The sequence below is a fragment of the Poromitra crassiceps genome (genome assembly GCF_964638095.1).
Source record: "Poromitra crassiceps genome assembly, chromosome: 5".
Classification (NCBI taxonomy): Eukaryota; Metazoa; Chordata; class Actinopteri; order Beryciformes; family Melamphaidae; genus Poromitra; species Poromitra crassiceps.
This window is the reverse complement of record NC_139642.1, coordinates 12,793,401-12,816,514: the sequence shown is the minus strand read 5'-3', so window position 1 is coordinate 12,816,514 and position 23,114 is coordinate 12,793,401. Positions and strand designations below refer to the sequence as shown.

The 23,114-nt window shown below is 45.3% G+C and overlaps 1 protein-coding gene across 1 annotated transcript in view; it reads left to right on the top strand.

Annotated features, from left to right (window-relative positions):
* The window catches only part of LOC310776314 (adhesion G-protein coupled receptor G7-like), a gene marked incomplete at both ends in the record, with an annotated part of 57,511 nt that extends 34,817 nt beyond the window's left edge, over positions 1-22,694 (top strand). Inside the window, 3 exons of the mRNA XM_083636516.1 lie at positions 19,938-20,514; positions 21,283-21,526; positions 22,573-22,694. Of these exons, the coding sequence (XP_083492642.1) occupies positions 19,938-20,514; positions 21,283-21,526; positions 22,573-22,694 (943 nt within the window). The remainder of the gene's footprint in view (positions 1-19,937; positions 20,515-21,282; positions 21,527-22,572) is intronic.
* Positions 22,695-23,114: the final 420 nt, after the last annotated feature.

The following is a 23,114-nucleotide window of genomic DNA, read 5'->3' as shown; positions in this document are numbered from 1 at the left end:
CTGCTGTGTTTTCCCCTTGCTTCTACATGATATCCATTTTGATGGAGCTGGACAGGGAGCCTTGCATTCAAGGACATGAATTGCTCTTAATCTCATGTCCTTGAGTGCTACGACATGAGATTATGATCCATTTAAAATATGTGTGTTTACACAATCAATCCCTATTGATTCTGTCACTGCCTCTGGTTTTTGAGGAAGTAGAAGGTTGCAGTTGTAACATATTCATGTGATTTATTTAAGATGTACAAAAATTAAATAAATGCTAAATCTATGGAGCCTCTGATAGATCGTATCTAATTGCTTTGAACAATACAATGTAGTAATTGTTTTTCACTGTGTGTATGTGTGCGTGTGTGTGTGTGTGTGTGTGTGTGTGTGTGTGTGTGTGTGCGCGTGCGTCCGTGTGTGCGTGCTTGTGTTGTGTTTACCTCCTCAGCTGCAGCAGCAGACCCAGTCTCAGTGTTGTTGTCTCCTACTGGTGTCTGAAGACAACCACCAGGTCTTCTGCCAGGTCTGTCTCTCACCACGCACGCATTCGCGCGCGCGCACACACACACACACACACACACACACACACACACACACACACACACACACACACACACACACAGAAGCCTCTTCTAAACATGAAGTCTGGATCATGTCCGGCTAGCCAGAGCAGGATATTTTCCGGTTTTACCTTTCTAGACATGAGGAGTCTGTGTTTAGAAACAGCTGGAAATGGTCCATATTTTCTCTGCCAGTGGGCGGGGGGGGGGTGCAGTAGCGTGTATCGATAACAAGAAATGTGATATGGAAACAGCTTTAGCGAATCTGTAACCAAACTCCATTCAAAAACATGCCGTTTTAACGGAGGATCCATTCCGACCAATCAGGGAATAACGAGGGGTGGCAATGTGCCAAAAATGAGGCTTGCCTTTGTTACATCGGCCAAAAGCCGCCAAGTCAAAATAGTGGTCACACCGTCGTCAATCTGTGGGTGATTTATTTTACAAGTGGCATTCAAGTCATATCTGACTAGTTTTCAATTTATTTCTCCCCACAAAAGTTAGGCTAGCCTATATGTCTCGATATAGGCTGTCAGTCAGTCAGCTCCTCTCCGCAGCTGTGTTAGCTTGGACGCTCACAGGCACAACCATCGACATAGCTCAATGGTCACAACACTGGCTGGCTGCCTCACAATACTTGGCTGCATCCAACTCGAGACAACTTTTCAGACCCTCCTGGAGACAATCTTTCTCAGAAGAGACTAACGTTAGCGACAAATCTGGAGACTTTTTCTGACATGGGATTAACATTACCAGCAAGCAGCAGTAAGCAGTCAATGATGATAGCTGGGTAAGTCCCGCTAGCATCGATGCTAAGTTAGCAAAGTACCCGAGCGTATCTGACTGAGGTCAAGATCGCGCAACTCTAACTACACAGCGGTCTCAAATAGGCTATCATCTCCTTGTTGCATTTTTAAACTGGCAGATGGGGGACAAAGAAACATTCAACTTTTACTTGTTTACAATGTTGTTTACTCACCTAATTTGGCTCTCTTCCAAATAATCCAGCCACGTAACTAACCATTATGAAACTAACTAATCATGGTTTGTAAATCATGGCTTTTTGCCATTCATTCATTTGTTCACTCATTCATTCATTACAGTGAGGGGCTTTGAGTGATCTCATTAAGCAATCAGCCCCTAAGGCCCGCCGCTTAACAGCTCTTAGCTGTTGTAAAATCACTGCCAATCACAGCGTCACGGGGCGTACTGCTTTTATAAAACAGTTGCTAAATATAGCCTAACTGGTAAAGATGGAGCAACAAATAAATGCAATATTGATAATAAAGCAATGTAGTCCTTCAAGCCCCCCTCCAGTCAGTTCAACGTTCGCACGTCATCAGATATGTCCAGACAAACACCGCAAGTTATGCCAGAAACAGTATTCCCTCTGTACTAACTTAGCTGCAAGGATAACGTTAGCCACATTACTGCTGATATAACAACAACCAGATAACGGGTTTTAAAGTGAATGCCCCCATAGGAAGAGCGTGACTCAAAATGGTTAACAAGCTAATGTTTTGGTCACTCAGTGGCGTTTTGAGGCTGATGAACGTTGTTACAGGCAACGGGCTTAGCTAATGTAGCTAGCGTTAGCTAACATGGCGCAGTAATACTGTGATGCGGTCACAGGTGTGTGCTTATAGAGTATTTTACAAGGGCTTCGAACACGGCTCAACCAATCATAATCAAGGACCGGAACTATCTGTTTTATAATAGTGTTTTTCAACCTTTGTGCCGCGATCGTCAGGTGTGCCTTGGGAAATTGTCCAATTTCACTTAATTGGTCCATAAAAATTAAAAATTAATCTTAAGTTGCGCCAAACCAAAGAATTGATTTCATACAGCTGTCATTGAGCGCTAGCGCCACCCACAGGCATAGAAGAGTAGCTCATCTACAGGTATGCCTGTGGGTGGCGCTAGTACTATTGCTAACCTTAGCCTAATATTGACCTTTTTGATTTCAAACAATAGAAGAGAAAGAGATGCAGGTAGATGCAGGTAGACGTGGTTAGAACCAATCACAACGCTAACAACAAAGATGGAGAAACATTTGAAGAGGACCCACTACAAGCGGGGTCAAATGAAAGCAAAAACAGCGAGCTCACGGCAACGTACTATGATGCTACTGTACTAGGTTTCATTTTGTAACATTTGGGATGGTGGTGTGCCGTGGGATTTTATCAACGCCAAAAGTGTGCCTTGGCACAAGAAGGGTTGAAAAACCCTGATGTATTGTAATCAGTGTTGGGGGTAACTCATTACAAAAGTAACATATTACATGTAATATATTACTTTTAGCAGTAACTTAGTAATATAACTTATTACTTTTAGGATTTCAGTAATATTATACCAGTTACTTTGTCAAGTAACTCAAGTTACAAATTGAGTTAAACATTTGTTTTAATCAAGGCACATATTTAAATAAAGATACAATCATTTCCTAATCAAACTGTTTTTATGCAAATAACCACTACAGATGACATTAACAAAGGAAAAGAATAACATTTTGAATTTTGGATTGTTTACACTGACTTCAAGGCGGATGACATTATTTTTCGGGATGGTTTCGGGGCAGCGATGTCATTCTGCTGCCGCTGTTGTTTTGGTCAAAGTAATGCAAAAGTAGTGTCATAAGTAACGGGTTACTCTACACAGACAGTAATATTGTAAAGTAACTTATTACTTTCAAATGAGAGTAACTAGTAATATGTAGTATATTACATTTTGAAAGTAACTTGCCCAACACTGATTGTAATAGACTGTGTTCCTTTTTTTCTTTCTGATTTGACCCCCATTTCCCCCCCATTTGTACTTGGCCAATTTCCCCCTGCTGCCCCGGTCGCTGCTCCCCCTCTACCGATCTGGGGAGAGCCGTAGACTAGCACCATGCTTCCTCCGACACATGCGCAGTTGCCAGCCGCTTCTTTTTCACCTGACAGCGGGGAGCTTCACCGGCAGGACGTAGCACTTGGGAGGATCGTGCTATTCCCACCAGTTCCCTTCCGCCCTGACTAGGCTGACTGACCAGAGGAGGTTCTAGTGCAGCCACCAGGACACATAGCCTCAATCCGCCTTCCCACCCACAGACACAGCCAATCATGTCTGTATGGACGCCTGACCAAGCCGGAGGTAACACGGGGGGCGCGAACCTGCAACCCCCATGTTGGCAGGCAGGGAATCTACTAGAGCTGGGTATTGGTTCAAATTTCAAGAATCGATTCGATTCCGATTCACAAGGTTGCGAATCGATTAATCCCGATTCGATTCGATATATATATAGATAGCAAATCTCTCATGTCAGCATTTGGCTTGTGTGTTATTGCAATATCCTATGATGAAACAACTGATCATCAGTGACCTGTAGTTTAGCGTTAATCTCAACAGAACAGAATATTATAGCTTTGATCTTCACAAATCATTTGATCCTCTGTTGTGTGCGTGTCCCATCACTGGCACTGGACGGCGGCTACCGCTTGAAGAAACGAATGACACTGTTAATCACTGTATAACGTTAACGTTTGCTTACCCAACACTACGTGCGATTGGTAAATACTGTAAATGCAGAGGTGGATAAACTATCCAGAGGAGTTTAACCCCCTTGTTCCCCCCCATTGATTGATAGTTGATCTAACGTTAGCTAGATGGATATAGATGAGTATATGCTCTGCCTCATCTCAAAGAGGTAGGTAAACAGAACTGCGTTTGTTTTCCATACGTCCGAATCTGTACAGCATGCAATACCGTTTAACGTTGTATAACGTTAACTTCTGCTACTCTAACGTTAGTCCTCCTGTAATGACAAATGGACATGTAGCTAGCGTTAATGTCATGCTATGCTATTATGTTAGAAAATAAGATTACCTCGATTTTGTGGAAGATAGGAAGATGCAAGCGGCAGGCTGGTGACGCGAGGTCTGGAGGAAATAATACTCTGGCTTTTTCTTTGGGCTACTGTATGCACTGTGAGTGCAATGGAGCAAGGCTAGCAATAGCAAATAACGTTAGCAACATTCGTTAGCAAGCGTAAGCTAGCGGGGACAACAACTTGAACAAGATGGCTGTCGTGGCTGTGAGGAAATTTTTCAGAGAGCAATTCGGACACTCCCCCGAGTCCCGTCCACGCTCACGCCCCTTCCTGTATTCGCGGCTCCAGATTTAAACAGATTTCCCACAATGCACAAGGAAAATCCATTCATCCAATCAAACGGAATCAAACAATATCAGGAAGTGGGCTTCATTTTGCCGTGTCAAAAACAATTAGCTCAGTTGGTCCACTATATATATGTCAATGGTCCAACCACAGTAGTAGCGAGCACACTCACCAAACGTTAAAAACTCAGGTGCAAGGCACAAAATAATGACTTATAGGAGAGAACAGCCAGCACACCTGAATGTCCTTTTAAAGGTTGAATCCATCATCTGGGCAGTCAGCAACAACGGACGTTTCAGCCAAACAGGCCTTCTTCAGCGTTGTGCTGAATCAGACGGAAATGACGGCTATATACAATAATACCGGAAATGCAATCAATTAAGCAATAAAGTATTTTACACCACACCAACTCATCACCATTAGGATAGTACATTTGTAGAAATACATTTGCAGAAAACACAATTACAAAAATGTTACATTAATAAGATGCTACATCAGTGGACAAAGGAAGATATGTGTAGCTCTATATCAAGGACCTCTGCAGTACGACTTGCACCAAATACAATTGGGTTTTGGTGATGCAATTGAGGTTGGTAGACCACAACTACAGCAGATGGACTAAGGAAAAAGACTAGGGCATAGGTCCTGCTGTACTCAGCATATCAGGCAGGATAAGAATACATTTAGTAAAAAACTAGAAATAGAAAGATAGTAATAATAAAAAAAAAAATCTAAAGAAAACAGCCCAATAATAATTCTTCATTGAGGCCTTTGGGATATTCTGTCTGTAGGGTGTGTATCCAGAAGGCTTCTCTTTGTAACAGAGCTCTGTCCCTGTTACCACCCCTTTTCAAATGGACCTTTAGGCAAGAGTAAACATTTAAATGAAAGACCCTCAGGGTGTCCCAGACAGGCTAAAAGCCGTCATCACGGGAGGGACTAAGCTATGGAGTAAGCTTATGGACTAAGCTATGGACTAAGCTATGGACTAAGCAATGGAATAAGTTTATGGACTAAGCTTTTAACTGCTGACAGCTGTTTCTCAATCACTATTATATGTGTGTGTAGTCATGTTTCTTATATAGTCTATTATGCAAACCCAATGAGTCCTCTATACGTTTTTAGCTCTTTTTGCAACTGCTGCGCCTGTTGCTTAATGCACTTTTTATACCCTTTTTTAAAGTTTTGTTGTGATGCTTTTAAATGCCCATTTTATTCTATAGATAAATTGATTTATTCTATTATGCAGGGATGCAGTGTAAGTGTGCAGGGGTGCAGTGTAAAGCTTCTGGCATACTCTTCGCGCACGCGCTGGAGGCGGGGCTCCGAGGAGGGCGCGCGCACTCTGCGCGGGCCAAAACAGAACATACTCAGTGCGCAGCTCGAGGCGCCAGGCAGTCTGAATGAAATTGAATGTAACGTTCCCAATTCTATGTATTAAATTATAAAAAACGACCCTCAACATTTGGGAAGGCTAAGCCACACACAGTGGTGTAATGTAACTAAGTATAAATACTTAAGTACTGTACTTAAGTATTTTTTCTGAGTATCTGTACTTTACTTGAGTATTTATATTTCTGTCAACTTTCACTTTTACTCCACTACATTTCCCAAATAAAATGGATACTTTTACTCCACTACATTTCCCCCAAGCATCTTAGTTACAAAGTAAAATCAGAAGAAATTGCGTAGCCTGCAAGCAATCAGGTTTGGCAAATCAGTGCTCCTAGTTTGCAAGTTACGTTAATAACGATCCACACGCCTTTCCATTTGGTGGCTGTAACGCAACATAACGTTGTTTGCAAGCGGCTATAAAAGTCAAGAAGAAGAAATAGATTCCACTCAAGCCCAGGCATGTCTTTTACTTGATTTTTTTTGCAGCATTTACTTGTACTTTTTACTTTCAATACATAAGTACATTTAATATCAGAAAATTACTTTTGATACTTAAGTACAGAAAATATCAAGTACTTTAAGACTTTTACTCAAGTAATATTCTGGTGAGTGACTTTGACTTTTACCAAAGTCTTTTTCTGGGAAGATATCTTTACTTTTACTTAAGTATGGTTTTCGAGTACTTTATACACCACTGGCCACACAACTAGTTCGTTATAATCGAACGTCATGCTTCAAAGGTGACTTTACGACGGCGAGGACTCAATCACAGCAGATATCCACTGATAGCCTACCACGGAGATCTCACACACACAGGCAGCAAAACCCGACGCGCTGATAGAAAAATCTCCATGGACGCGCCGCGCTGCGCTCAGGCCTCGCCCCCCGACACGCCCCGTGCGATGACGTCATAATCGCCGCGCGCCCTATGCGCTTGGCTGAGCGCGAAGAGTATGCCACAAGCTTTAGTGTGCAGGGATACAGTGTAAGTGTGCAGGGATGGAGTGTAAGTGTGCAGGGATGCAGTGTAAGTGAGCAGGGATGCAGTGTAAGTGTGCAGGGATGCAGTGTGCAGGGATGCAGTGTAAGTGAGCAGGGATGCAGTGTAAGTGTGCAGGGATGCAGTGTAAGTGAGCAGGGATGCAGTGTAAGTTTGCAGGGATGCAGTGTAAGTGTGCAGGGATGCAGTGTAAGTGTACAGGGATGGAGTGTAAGTGTGCAGGGATGGAGTGTAAGTGTACAGGGATGCAGTGTAAGTGTACAGGGATGCAGTGTAAGTGTGCAGGGATGCAGTGTAAGTGTGCAGGGATGCAGTGTAAGTGTGCAGGGATGCAGTGTAAGTGTGCAGGGATGCAGTGTAAGTGAGCAGGGATGCAGTGTAAGTGAGCAGGGATGCAGTGTAAGTGTGCAGGGATGCAGTGTAAGTGTGCAGGGATGCAGTGTAAGTGAGCAGGGATGCAGTGTAAGTGAGCAGTGATGGAGTGTAAGTGTGCAGGGATGCAGTGTAAGTGAGCAGGGATGCAGTGTAAGTGAGCAGGGATGCAGTGTAAGTGTGCAGGGATGCAGTGTGCAGGGATGCAGTGTAAGTGAGCAGGGATGCAGTGTAAGTGAGCAGGGATGCAGTGTAAGTGAGCAGGGATGCCGTGTAAGTGAGCAGGGATGCAGTGTAAGTGAGCAGGGATGCATTGTAAGTGAGCAGGGATGCAGTGTAAGTGAGCAGGGATGCAGTGTGCAGGGATGCAGTGTAAGTGAGCAGGGATGCAGTGTAAGTGAGCAGGGATGCAGTGTAAGTGAGCAGGGATGCAGTGTAAGTGTGCAGGGATGCAGTGTAAGTGTGCAGGGATGGAGTGTAAGTGAGCAGGGATGCAGTGTAAGTGTACAGGGATGGAGTGTAAGTGAGCAGGGATGCAGTGTAAGTGTGCAGGGATGCAGTGTAAGTGTGCAGGGATGCAGTGTAAGTGTGCAGGGATGGAGTGTAAGTGAGCAGGGATGCAGTGTAAGTGTGCAGGGATGGAGTGTAAGTGAGCAGGGATGCAGTGTAAGTGTGCACCCAATGAGTCCTCTATAGGTTTTTAGCTCTTTTTGCAACTGCTGCGCCTGTTGCTTAATGCTCTTTTTATAAAGTTTTGTTGTGATGCTTTTAAATGTCCATTTTATTCTCTTCTTTTATTCTTTTATTTTCCTGCCAACCATTTTACGTGAAGCACTTTGAATTGCCTCTGTGTATGAAATGTGCTATACAAATAAACTTGACTTGACTTGATTTAAGCTATGGACTAAGCTATGGATTAAGTTTATGGACTAAGCTATTTTACCATTTTTTGGGAGATCGGGCTGCAAAACCAGTGATGGGTAGTGATTGCAGATGAACTCACACAGAACGGTGGACCTTGAAACATCATGAGGCTACAGGAAGTCACTGACTGTGCAGGCTAGTGCTGCAGCTTCCTGTCAGTGAGGAGAAGCTGCATCATAAACCACACCAACCACAAACATCTGACAACAGAGTCAAGTCAAGTCAAGTCAAGTTTATTTATATAGCCCTAATTCACAAGCATGTCCCAGAGGGCTTCACAGAGAATATGTGTAGCTGATTCTAGCTGACACAACAGTAGCAAATTACAGAATAAAGATAACACTTTGAACAATTGATAGAGAAATATAGAAAATATAGAAGCAGAGGAGAGAGCAGGAGAAGGGAGGAGAGCAGGGGGAATGTGAGAGAGTGATGGGGTGGGGAGGGAATGGGAGATGTTGGAGAGTATAGGAGGTGGGGCTGAGTGCCAAACACAAAGAGCCAGAAGACCAAGAGACGATGACACTGACAGGCTGGTTCAGTCAGTCAGTCAGACAGTCAGACAGACAAACAGACAGACAGCATTTTGTGTGTTTCTTACATTTGTCACTTGGTGTTGAGAAGTGGTGGGAATAAGGGCTCAGATTTAAAAAATCAAACGGTCTTCAACATATCAAGGTCAAACAACATGGTGGGAACTTGAGTTGTGTGGTCTGTGGTCTAACTTCAGCAGAGGTGATGGTGGGAACTTGAGTTGTGTGGTCTGTGGTCTAACTTCAGCAGAGGTGAGATGTTTTTTCTGCACCATTTGCACAGTGTAACATGAAAGTCACACGTCTGCCTGTGCAGCAGAAGCAGAAGACAATCAACAGGCTTCCTTTATTTAGATGGTGAGACTAGAACACCTCCTTTCAGATGTCATTTTGTGATGGAGGATCAGTAGCTTATAAGGTCAGAGTAGATCATTACAGTGAGAAAACAATTGCATAATGGTACATTAAAAAGGGCATATAGGCTTCTACAGTAGACAATATAAAATACTCAGTATAAAACAGACAACGTTAACCACACAAGTACAGGCATCCATATACATCACATCTACAGCTACAACACCATGTCAATCAAACAATGCTAATATCACATCTACTGTAGAAAGCAGCAGTGCATGTCAGTCAGCACAGAACTTTTTTTGTACATTTATTTCTTCTAAATTATATTTACATTGTATTGCATTGTATGACTCATCTACATTCATATTAGAAAGATGTGACTTGATAATCTGTTTGTGTAATAGATAGGCTTAGCTAGAAATTTCATAAGGATTGTGCACTTTGTGAAAGAAGCACTAAACTTGGTACACATGTAGCCAAAGGCAATCAAAAAAGATTTGGATATGGAGCCATCATGAATTTTCAATCTGTCGCCCATGGCAACCATTTAATTAAAAATGGCCACCAAATAACCACAACAATTGAGCATTTTGTAATAAATGCACCAAATGTGGTACACATGTAGCTAAAGGCATTCCAAGATGATTTGGATATTGAGCCCTCATGGATTTTCAATATGTCACCCATGGCAACTTTTTGCGATTAAAACATCAAATTTGGGACCGATGTAGCCAAGGGCATTCCAAAATTATTTGAATCGAGTGGATGTCAAAACACAGCCAGGGCACACTGGTGACACCACTGCTGTGAAACTCAGCATGGGGTTCAATGTCAGCTAAATACACTATGCTTTAATGCTATACTTTCTGTATCCACTAGTTCACAGTAGGCTAGTAGTGTAGTTTAGTTTCCTAAATGCTATCTAATTTTAGCCCCAGATCTAGTTAATATTATGTATATTTAGATGTAGTTAGATAGCCGCACCTGAATTGACAGGATGTGCCAGCGCAGGAGAGCCGAGCCAAGGGTAATGGGGCTTTGCATGACTTTCATGTAGTTACCCGGATGGTGTACAGATCGCACAGGAATTAAATCAAGTCAAGTCAAGTCAAGTTTATTTATATAGCCCTAATTCACAAGCATGTCTCAGAGGGCTTCACAGAAAGTATGTCTAGCTAATTCTAGCTGACACAACAGTAACAAGAATATACAGAATAAAGATAACATTTGAACAATTGATAATATAGAAAATATAGGAATGAGGGGAGGGCAGAGGAGAGCGCAGGAGAAGGGAGAATAGCAGGGGGAAGGTGAGAGAGTGATGGGGTGGGGAGGGTATAGGAGGTGGGGAAGGAGCAAGAGGAGAGAGCAGGAGAGGGGAAGGGAGGGGAGGTGTGGGGGAGAAGAGAGCAGGGGGAGGGAGGAGGTGGGGAGAGAATGAGCAATATAGACGGAGGAGAGGGGGGAGGTGGGGAGAAATAGGAATGTGGAGGAGGAGAGAAGGAGAGATGGGGGTGCAGGGGAGGGAGAGCCAGGGTAGAGAAGCAGGGGGAGCGTCCCACATCCCCCCCCCCCCCCCCCCCCCCCCAGAGAGGACAGAGAGGAGGAGAGAACAGAGAAGGAGAGGTGGGAGGGTGCAGGGGAAGGAGTGCAGGGGGAGAGGAGGTGAGAACAGAGAAGGAGAGGTGGGAGGGTGCAGGGGGAACGCGGGAGGAGGAGGCGGGAGAGGGAACAGACCTCTCCGCCCCCTCCTCCCCCCCCCCCCGAGAGGACAGAGAGGAGGAGAGAGCAGAGAAGGAGAGGTGGGGGGGTGCAGGGGAAGGAGTGCAGGGGGAATGTGAGAGAGGGGAGAGGACAGAGAGGAGGAGAGAACAGAGAAGGAGAGGTGGGAGGGTGCAGGGGAGGGAGAGCAGGGGGAACGTGGGAAGAGGCGGCGGGGGAGGGAAGAGCATGGAAAGAGAGGGGGCGGGGGGGGGAGTGGGAAATGTGGGAGAGGGGGGAACAGGAGGGGGAAGAAGGGAAAGGAGCGGGGGAAAGAGAAAGAGAGGGGGGGGGGGAGATCAGACAACTGACTACTCTAAGCATTAACCAGAGCTAACTGGGACATAGTATCTAGCTAATCTACAGCCTAATCTGGCCTATCCTACTCTGCTCTAGTCTGATCTTTGCCTGAACACTATAACAGGTCAGCCTTAGGCTGTAGCTAATCTATCGCCTACCTAAACTGTTCTAAACCAACCGGCAGCCCTCGACCAGTGATGAAGAGCACCGATGCCCCCCGCCCCGGCCCCCCCCCCCACATAAGGCGTGGGAGAGAAGGCCGGGACGGGACACAGCGGCGTCCCCACACCCCCAGTGAACGCAAGAAAACCTTTCCACCATATGGATTGCCCCAGTGACTTGGCTTGGCTGAGGAGGAACCTTGTGAGGTCATTGTGCTACAGGGGCCCAGCAATGGTCGCCTGGGTAAACCCACCCCCCACGCGACCCGCTCCCAGACCCGCCCCCAGCTAGTGACTGGGAACTGAGAGAGCAGGCCACGCGGGGGGCGGGCCCACCCAGGCAGTGGACCCAGCAGCGGACCCCCATCCGGGGACTCCCCTCCGAGACAGGCCGAGAGATGCCGGGCTAAACCATGTACAGAGTTTTCCGGCAGTGAAACTCTGTAAATGGTTTATTATGGAAATAAAATTTACAAGAGAACAGAAAATTGAAAATGTAAAAAAGAGTCCAACAGAGGGATATAAAAATGTAGTTTTTAAATTATCCTAAAATCAGGGAAGGGAGTTGAAAATGTAAAAAGTAGAGTCCAAAGGAAATAGAAAATGTAGTCTTTAAGTGTTCGTAGGTTTAGAGAATACTAGCTAAGAGGAGGGGAGGGGAGGATAAGAGTCGGAGGTGATGATTAAGGGGAGGGGAGGATAGGAGTTGGAGGTGATGAGGCCGGGGGGGGGGTCCCCCCCTTCCCTTAGGCAGGCAGGTGACCAGGATGATGAGGATAGGGGTCGGTGGTGGTGAAGAGCCCGGGGTGTCAGACAGTAGAAGGAGTAGCGGGTAGATGGCCTAGAGTGACGACAGGTGGCTAGGGCGATGACGGCCGGACCTAGGGCTGCAGCGGCGGGGGTGTGCGTCAGGCCAATGAAGGACACCTGAGGGGGAGAGAGAGAAGAGAGCGGGGGAATCTGCGCAGAGGTGGAACTAACTCTATAGACAACAATAAAATTAGGTCAAAACAAAATTTATTGGGATTTTTTAGGATGACTAATACTATACTGCTAATTCAGGTCTAGGTAGTCTAGGTCTAAGTTTAGACTGATACTGCTGGCTTGTGATAGCCCGCTCAGCAGTTCAGGACTAAGTTTATTCACCAGCTATTTGATTTTATGTCTGAGCTATTGGATCGGCTGATGCCATAATTATTAAATTAGGTCAAGTCAGACTAAATTTATACTGATACGGCTGGCTGCTGGGGATAGCCCGCTCAGCAGTTCAGTTAAATTAGGTCAGTCTAAGTTTATACTGATGTTGCTGGCTTGAGACAGCCCGCTCAGCAATTCCACAATTATGATGCCATAATTATTAAATTAGGTCAAGTCAGACTACATTTATGATACTGCTGGCTGCTGGGGATAGCCCGCTCAGCAGTTCAGTTAAATTAGGTCAGTCTAAGTTTATACTGATGTTGCTGGCTTGAGACAGCCCGCTCAGCAATTCAGGATTGTATGTACTCAAGAGCTAATAAATATTTCCAAGGAATGACATCATCAAACATAACCATCAAGCACAGCCAAATGATTGGGAGAATAAATGGGTTTTGAGTCTAGTTTTGAAGATTTCAATGGAGCCAGCTTCCCTAACTGACAGAGGAAGCTGGTTCCAGAGATGTGGAGCACGGTAAGAAAATGCTCTGCTACCTGCTGATTTTTTCTTAATTTTAGGGACGGTAAGATAATTACCGTCCTGTGAGCGGAGAGTACGCGTGGGAACATAAGGAATGATTAGCTCAGATAAGTACGGAGGTGCGAGCCTGTGCAAAGATTTATAGGTTAACAGAAGCACCTTAAAGTCTGATCTGGCCTGAATTGGGAGCCAGTGGAGGGAGATTAAGACCGGAGTTATATGATCAAACTTCTTAGTTCTAGTTAGAATTCTAGCAGCGGCGTTTTGCACAAGTTGTAATTTATTTGTGCTACAAAGTGGAAGGCCAGAGAATAAGACGTTACAGTAGTCGAGTCTAGATGAAACAAAGGCGTGTATTAAGGTTTCGGCATCCGTTGCATTTAGCAAGGGACAGATCTTTGAGATATTGCGAAGATGAAAGAAAGCTATTTTAGTGATATCCTTAATGTGAGCATCGAATGACAGAGTAAGATCAAAGGTAACACCTAGGTTTTTCACCTTTGAGTTTGGAGTAATTACGCAGTTCTCAATGTTCAGACTAAGATCAGTGAGAAATGGAAGTTGGGTTTTTGGGCCAACAACTAGTAGTTCAGTTTTGTTGGCGTTTAGTCGTAAGAAATTATTTGACATCCAGTCTGTAACAGCGATTAAGCAGGATTCAAGATTAGCGAGTTTAGAGCGATCGTCTGGTCTAATTGGTATATAAATTTGGGTATCATCGGCATAACAGTGAAAGTTAATGCCATATCTACGGAAAATTTCGCCAAGAGGCAGTAAGTAAACTCCAAAGAGTAAGGGACCCAGGACTGATCCCTGCGGTACACCAAACATCACTGAGGAGAAAGTGGACATAATATTTTTATATGAGACACAGTGTGTCCTATCAGACAAATATGACTTTAGCCAGGATAGCGCAGTGCCCCGGATACCTACGTAGTTAGATAAGCGGTCTAGGAGGATCTTATGATCGATTGTATCGAAGGCTGCGCTTAAGTCTAATAAAATGAGAAGAGAGGAGAAATTAGAGTCGGACGCAAGGAGAAGGTCATTGGTTACTTTTGTAAGAGCAGTTTCAGTACTATGGAGTGATCTAAAACCAGATTGAAAGGGATCGAGAAGTTTATTATGTGAGAGGTAGTCAGTTAATTGTGTCGAGACTACTCTTTCAAGAACTTTAGAGAGGAAGGGGAGATTTGAGATTGGCCTGAAGTTGTTAAGAACCTCAGAATCAAGGTTTGGCTTTTTAAGTAGAGGTTTGATTACAGCAGATTTGAAGGAGGTAGGGACAATGCCAGAGGAGAGGGAGCTATTGATAATGTTAAGTAAGGGGGGGCCTAGTATTGGAAGGAGTTCCTTAATCAACTTTGCAGGGAGAGGGTCGAATAAACAGGTTGTGGATTTAGATGAAAGTACAATTTTTGAAAGTGCATTTAGAGAGATAGTCTCAAAATTCGAGAGTATAGTACTCTCGTCTAAGGTTCTAAGGACAGGGCTAGGAGAGGGGTTAGCACCCTTTGTGAGTAATAGAGAGTTGCTAATTTCATCTCTAATACAGATAATTTTACGGTTAAAGAAGTCAAGGAAGTCATTAGCTGTAAATGGAGAGTTTGTATTGGGGGAGGGTTTGCGAGTAAGATTTGCGACCGTGTCAAATAGAAATTTAGGATTCTTTTTATTAGTGTTAATAAGATCTGATAGGTAGGAGGCTCTTGCAGCGGAGAGCATACATTTGTATTTTAGTAGGCTATCACTCCAAGCTAGTCGATAGACTTCAAGCTTGGATGATCGCCATTTACGTTCTAGTTTTCTGCATATTAATTTTTGTGCGCGTGTATCGTCAGTATACCAAGGCGAGGGTTTTTTAGGGCGACGGATTTTAGTACGTAGAGGTGCGATAGAATCAAGCGAGGCGAGTAAGATTGAATTAAATTGATTTGTGAATTCATTAATGGAGTCGATCCGCTCTGGGAGAGAGGAAAGCGGCCCCGATAACAAATCAGCGAGTTCAGTGGGAGTAGAACTATCGATACGCCGGGCGGTGTAGGTATCGGCTAGGTTTGATTGCCGGAGGGGCAGGTCTATTTTAAATTTAATGAGATAATGATCTGACAGTGCTGGAGGGTATATCATGACTGACAGATCTGAGACGTTAATCCCACGAGCGAGGACGAGATCAAGCGTGTTGCTGTTAGAATGCGTTTGTTCATGAACCAGCTGAGCAAAGCCAAGGGTGTCGACTAAAGATAGAAAGGCTTTGCAGAGTGGGTCAGCTTTACGGTTAACATGAATATTGAAATCGCCAATGATAAGGATACTATCCGTGCGGGTTACGAGGTCAGAGAGAAAATTGGAAAATTCATCAAGAAAAGATGAATAGGGCCCAGGTGGGCGGTAGAGCATAACTAGGTAGAAGGCTCCGAGGCCAGCTATATTAGAGTGTCTCATAGTAAGTATCTCACAAGATAGGAGCTTATACTTTTGATCCTGCAAAAGACCTAGATTTGAGTTATAAATTAGGCCAACGCCCCCACCATTTCTTGACATTCTGGCAACATGCGAATTGTCAAAGTTAGGGGGGGAGGCTTCAATGAGTGGAAGAACAACGTCCGGTTTTAGCCAGGTTTCGCATAATCCCATAACGTCAATATTATGTTCAATGATTAAGTCATTGACCAGGAGGGCTTTATTGGTGATTGATCTGATATTAATGAATCCAAATTGAATAGATTTATCATCAATGTTAGTTAATTTAGAGCATTCGATACCAGGAGTAGATTTAATCTCAATGAGGTTGGTGTTTAACGTTTTGGGGGGTGGACGAGAGCGGCATGAGGGGACGGAGCGACGAAGAGAAACTGTGTTAATTTGAGAGATCGTGGTATAATACGGAGACGGAGCGGCGGTGGTAACAATCGGATTAATAACAATAAGGTTTGGGTTAGGATATTGCAGAGCGTTTATGGGTCGGTTACTAGTAATAGTGCGGCGCGGACGGAGCACAGTCTGTATTGGATACACTAAGTTAACTCATTCACCGCCAATGACGTCTTTGACGTGTTATCAGAAATAGCCCTCCCCGCCAATGACGTGTTTGACGTGTTTTTGTTTTTATTACTGCAGGGCGTAGTTTAAACACTTCCCCAGCCTGTCACATGGTATCAGGTCCCTATCATCTAAGACAACACGTGAACAAACACATACCGCAGCTGTTGTTTTGAAATTGAGCAGGAGGAAAAGCAGAAAACTGGTAACGCTTCCTTGTGCAGACAGGAGAAACGCCATTGAAACGCGCCTCGGCGCGCTGCACGAGCTGGAGTCGCCTTCCTCTGTGCCAGCCGGGAGAAAGTAATCAAGAGATGTGTTTGATCATCGGAGGAATGAGGAAATGATCGATCAGTTTGCGAGGGCGGTGAGGACGTGTTGAATAGCCGAGGGGAAAACGGGAACGATCAGATAGCAGGGGATATGACAGGGAGACATGGACGAGGAAGGGTGCAAAATAAACACACAACAGCAAGGCACAAGGCAGAAGCGGGAGTCAGAGCAGCCCGCTGTCCTTTCTCAAGAGCTATTCAGTTGGTTCATGTAATCGCTGGGCTGCGTGCCCTCCAGTGTTGCTCCTGGCCAATCCCAGCGCCACAGGGCGTGGTTATTGCTTATCATATGTGGGGTTAGAAATCTAAAAGGGGGATTGTGTGTGTGTGTGTGTGTGTGTGTGTGTGTGTGTGTGTCTGTCTGTCTGTCTGTCTGTCTGTCTGTCTGTCTGTCTGTCTGTCGGTGTGTCTGTCTGTCTGTCTGTCTGTCTGTCTGTCTGTCTGTCTGTCTGCACACTCACTCACACCGAGTAAACTGTATTGTTGAATGTAAAAAAAAAGCACTTCATGTGTATATATATATATATATATATATTTTTTTTGTCATTTGTGTCCTAACGAATAATATTTACATGTCTGATGTCAATACAGTTCAAAATAAAAGAATTGAGAGCGAGTTCTGCATGAGATTGTGTGCATAAATACATAAATGCCATTTTCTGCAATTTCTTTTCTCAGAGAGACATTTTGGGGGAAAACAGGGTGTATATAAATGGCTATAAGTAGAGTACAGAACATGCTAAAAGCTCACTTTTTTTTCCCTGGTGAACCCAGAGACGTACATCTTCATTTTGAGGTATTGCAAATCACTCTGGTGCTAATAGATAATTTACTGTGGGTCTTGAAAGATGACCAACAATTATGAAAATCTTTGGCCTGTGCTAAATATTGGCAGTCCTAAACTGGCGGTGAATGAGTTAATTAAACTAGCAGACTCCATAACCGCACAAGTAGAACTAACAGGCTGTCTAGCAGCCTGTGGCCCTGCATGTTGTGGGTGAAACTGTCAATCAAGGATAGCAGTCTGGGTTTGCCGTAGGCAACTATCCAGGTTTTTTGATAAAGTGCTGGCGCCCAATGTGGTAGGGTGGATGCCATCCATCTTAAGCATGCCAGTTTTGCCTCTAAAGGAGGGCCAGTTATCTAAGAATAGGTAGCCCTTATCAGCACAGTGTTTGGCCAGCCAGTTGTTGAGCCAAAACAGCCTGCTAAAAATGTCAGAGTTAAGTGTGACAGGGAGGGGACCAGAGACAATTAATGGATGCCGACTCATCTTGCTAGCAAAAGCACAGGTCCTAGTTATGCTGTGCTTTGTGATCTCCGATTGTTTAAACCTAGCATTGTTGGTGCCAACATGTAGTATGATGTTGTCATGGGTAGCCTGGGTAATTGTCTGTCTATGGCTGTTTGTTAGCACCCTAAGAGTAGCTTCAATGTCGGGTACTCTGGCCCCGGGCAGACAAACTATCTCGGCTGGTGTGTTAAGCTTGATATTGCGGGTTATAGAGTCTCCAATCAATAGAATAGAGGGTTTAATATTGTCGGGCGGAGCGGACGACGCAGCATGCTGAACAGGAGAGTTAGCAAGCGGCGTGAATCTATTCCGAATCTCAACCGAAGTGGTTTGTTGGGAAACGGGCTGCACAGCGGCGGGCTGTGCACGTTTAACGCCACGGCAGCGTGATACAACTGTAAACCCATCATCCACAGACTGTGGGACCAACGAGACATTGGCCGGGTTGTTCTGGTCGTGCTGCGGGCTAGCATTAACGGGGGCACCAGCTGGACCGCAGCTAGCATCCTCGCTTAATTCACAATGCACATCAGCTACTGAGGTACATTGTATATGATCAGGGAAGCCAGTCTGGTTAAGTGTAACAAGACTATCATTAGGTGACTGGCGTTTATCGTTCTCTAGTTGGGAAACACGATTTTCTAATAGATTAATCATATCTAAGAGAGAGTGGATAGTAAGAGTTGGATCGATCTTACCCGATTCGGGAGGGGGATGGCTGGCGTTAGCCATGCCAGGAGCGTGTCGTAGTGCTGCGGCCAGAAGCAGCTCACGCCGTTGCGGTGCCCGGGGACCTGAGGCCTTGGGAGCAGAGGCTGGTAGCCTAGGTTGACGCCGGACCAGTCCGGGCCAGTCCAGGGACCTGAGGCCATTGGGAGCAGAGGCTGGTAGCCTAGGTTGACGCCGGACCAGTCGCTCGGATGTTGTGGCTAGTTGTTGCGCGATGAGGACCCGGGATACTGAGGAAGCTGGTGTTGAAGTAGTATCAGGCAGCAGCTTGAAGAAAACTTCATCATCCGAAGGAAATGAGCGTGATTCCACGGATCCACTAAGCGTCGTCGTATTGAATAGTCCCGTAGCATGGTGATTATCCGGGGGGGAGAGCGAGGGCATTGTAAACAGTTTAGCGTTAGCTGCTAGCTGGTGGCTAGCAGCTCTTGTTTACGTTAGCCTAGCAGGCGGCTAGGCTAACGTTTAGCGATAGAACGGTTGTTTCAGATGTCCGCGGATTGAGAGAGAAGAGTTATTGAGTAGCAATGTGGATATCGCAGGCAGAAAAAAGATAAGATAGCAAAAGGTAGGCGAGGAATTTGCAAAATAAGTCGTAATAGGCAGAGCTGAAAAAACACCGGTATCACACAGCGTTGCAGCGTTGTGACGTCTATTACGTTTCTGGATGGCATTGGATGAACGATCGGGCTAGGTGTAGGTCAATTTTCACATCCGAACCTAGTTGAATCCCATACATAGATGTGCCTCTATAAGAGAGAAACAAAAGACTTACTGCAAGAATCCAAGAAAATGTCAAAGAACTTCAAACTTGTGGAAGTCGATGGTCAAGGACCATCAACCTCTCGTGCAGACAAGACTGACTGGAAGCTCTGTGTTATCTGCCAAGAACACAAGGAAGAGGAATTAACATGTCCTTTGCAGTCCAAACGACAAGACAAGGGTAGTGGGTACAGATCACTTGCAGAGCATTTGATCCAGTTCAAAGAACTTTGCCAGCTCCCTTCAACATTCACACTTGAGAGACTAGATGAGGGCCAAGGTATTGAAGCAACAATGGTTGCAAACCAAGCTCGGTACCATAAAACATGTAGGCTCAAGTACAATGCAACCAAGCTCCAAAGAGCACAAAAGCGAGCACTGGGAACAGACAGTGAAAGTCCTGACCCACAGACAGAATACAAGCGCACAAGGTCCCAATCATCAAGCCCTTTTGAAATGAGACAAGACACCTGCTTCTTCTGCAGAGAGCCTGCTGGTCATGAAGACTTTTCTCAAGTTGAAACAATAGAATTTGACGATCGTGTGCCCACTGCGGCAGCCCTTGTTCAAGACACAGAACTAATTGGGCGTCTTAGTGTCGGGGACATGGTGGCCCTCGAAGCAAAGTATCACCTGAGGTGCCTCAATGGTCTGTACAATCGTGCACGACAGGCTAAACTCAAAAGTCCTAAGGATAATGGTAAGGGACAGGCAGAATCAGCCATTGCGTTTGCTGAACTGGTTCTTTACATAGATGAGACCAGGCAAGAAGAGGAGACAGCATCTGTCTTCAAGCTAGCTGAACTTGCACAGCTCTACAACTCAAGAATGGAGCAGCTTGGAGTAGAGGTTGATAGCAGAGTTCACACTACACGACTGAAGGAGAAGCTTCTTGCTGAGTTCCCTGATATGCAATCACACAGCAAGGGAAGAGACATCCTGCTAGCCTTTGAAGAAGACATCGGCACTGCTCTTGCCAAAGCCTGTGAGCAGGATAGCAACAAAGATGTTGTGCACATCGCACATGCTGCAAGAATTGTCTGCCAGCAGATATTTGGTGTGGCCAAGCCATTTCAAGGTTTCCCTGAAAGATGCCAAGAGGACTCTGTGCCACAACTGCTGCTTTCCCTGGTCAACATGATCCTAGAGGGACCCAGTATCAAAGACCAGATGGTAGAAACAGCATCTCCTGCAGCACTCACAATTGCTCAGTTGCTCAAATTCAACAGTGTCAAGAACAAGCGGGGACCAGGCACTACAGCCTCTGTCAGACACAGTACTTCACAGGAAACACCAATTCCTTTATACATAGGACTGATGCTGCATGCCCACACACGTAAAAAGGAACTGGTGGAGAGAATGGCAGACCTGGGTTTGAGCATATCCTATGATCGTGTTCTTCAGCTCTCAACTCAGATGGGGAACAATGTCTGCCAACAGTTTAAAAGAGATCAAGTGGTTTGCCCTCCAACATTGCGAAGCAACGTGTTTACTGCCGCTGCTGTTGACAATATTGACCATAACCCCAGTTCAACAACAGCTAAGGATTCTTTCCATGGCACAGCAATCTCTCTGATCCAGCTTCCCACCTTTGACTGTGAAGGGATTGACCGAAGCCTTCCTGGACTGGTTGGGCCTGTGGCAGGGTGTTCAAAAACCATTGACCGCTTGCCAGAGTATTACACAGAGGTGCCACCTGTCTCTAGCAATATCAAGGTGTCCCAGGTCCCAGAAACCAGGATTAAATCCCTTACCAGAGAAGGCATCAGCCAGCACAGAGTGGAAGAGTACCAGTGGTTGGAAAATGCAAGAGAGGTTGTTGAGAAACCCCCCACTCCTGATGATCATGTGATGAATGTCTCCTGGGCTGCATTTCATGCTAGCCGACAGCCACCAGGAATTTGTGCGACATCCACCACTGCTCTCCTTCCACTGTTTCAGGAAAGCGCTCACACCGTGGCCATGATCAAGCATTCACTTGATGTCACCTCTGCAGCCGTAGAACACCTGAATCCTGGCCAGAGTCCTGTGGTCACATTTGACCAACCACTGTTTGCCCTGGCAAAACAAATCCAGTTTAAGTGGCCAGAGAAATATGGTGAAGATAAGCTGGTGGTTATGTTTGGTGGTCTGCACATTGAGATGGCTGCACTGAAGATGCTGGGGAACTGGTTGCAGGGAAGTGGTTGGGTCGAAGCACTAGTGCAAGCAGACATCTCATCTCCAGGGACAGCTGACTCCTTCCTTAACACATTGAGTGCCAAGGACGTCTGTGGACGTCCTAAAAAAAAGTAACGAGGAGTGCCAAGGACGTCTGTGGACGTCCTAAAATCATAATTCATATTATTCCATAATTCTGCTGTTTAAGGTCGTACCTAGCCAGTGAGCATGAATCCCTTCAAGGGATCACACGGCGCCACCTTAAACATCGTCACAGGAGCTGCTCCACCCACCTCAGATCCTTTACTTTGTACAGGAGACAGCGGAGAAAGCCGTGATCAAAGTGGAAACCGATGCATGCTTTCTGCCAGAGCCGTATATATTGCTCTGTCTACAGCGGAGAGTGGGCTCGGCTGCATCCGCGCTCACAACTGAGCTCTTATGCTTCTATCTATCTCCACACGATTTCCTAGAAAGCCAGCATCCGAAGCCGAACGGCCAAGCCTTTTCGTTCAGTCGCGTTTGCCAGCGCGCATCATTTCCTTGATGGGCGCTGGGATCTGTCCGGGGCAAAAACGGAGTCGAGAAAACAAACTCTGTGCGTGTGGGAGGAGCCCGCAGCTCAGAGGTGGAGAGGGGGGGGGGGGGGGGGGGAGGGGTGTGTGGCACACAGGCTGCACAGAAACCACACCACACGCCACCACATCAGAAAACACCAGCCAGAGTCAGTGAATGTGCTCGAAATTAGAGTGCAAAAGGTATTCATAAAAGGGACTATATCTTGGAAAGTAAAAAAAAACGACAGAAAACCCTTGAAAGTGCACTTTTTTGAGAGGCTGTCATTTCATAATGGAACTGTCTAGAAACAAAATTTCTTCTTTGGAAGAAGCAGGAGTGTTCAATGTTTCATTAAAGTCCAGCCCCGTTAATATAGCCATAATAGAAAAAATTCTATAGCTGTTTTCAACTGAATGGAAGTGAATCTGGCACAGGCTCCAGACAATTTTACTGAAGCGCTGTGGCACTCAATGTGTTAAAGCAGCCCATGTATCTCCCATCCACACGCACTAGTGTGGATGGGGGATGCCATCCACCAGGTGATCCACCATGGTGGATCGCAGCTCCGGTGGATGCACCGGAGTGCATCCACCATGTGGATGTGGATGGTCACAGACATCCGAGGGGTACTATGAACCCTTCTGGACATGCCTACCAGATGCAGGCCATTCCAGCCCTGAACTTGTCTCTTGTAAATGCAAAAAGGGTTGTGTTAGGCAGTGCAAGTGCAAAAAAGCAGCATTAGACTGCACAGCTCTCTGTTACTGTGAAGGGGAGTGCTGAATAGACTTTCCTGTGATAACGTTAGATCCTAGGTTTGTCAAATCAATGTTATGACTTGTTTCGAGTATTGAGTTATGGTCTCTGAGCAATTCTGAATTTCCTGATTCAAGTTCTGAATCATAAAATATGATGTGAAACCAATATCATCCACATCACACTAATCTACACAATGTTTTATTGCAATTACTACTTTCATATTGTTATCTTTATCATTGCCGTTATCAAAAAATAAAAAACGAAAAAAATGAAAAAATGAAAAACACAAAAAAATA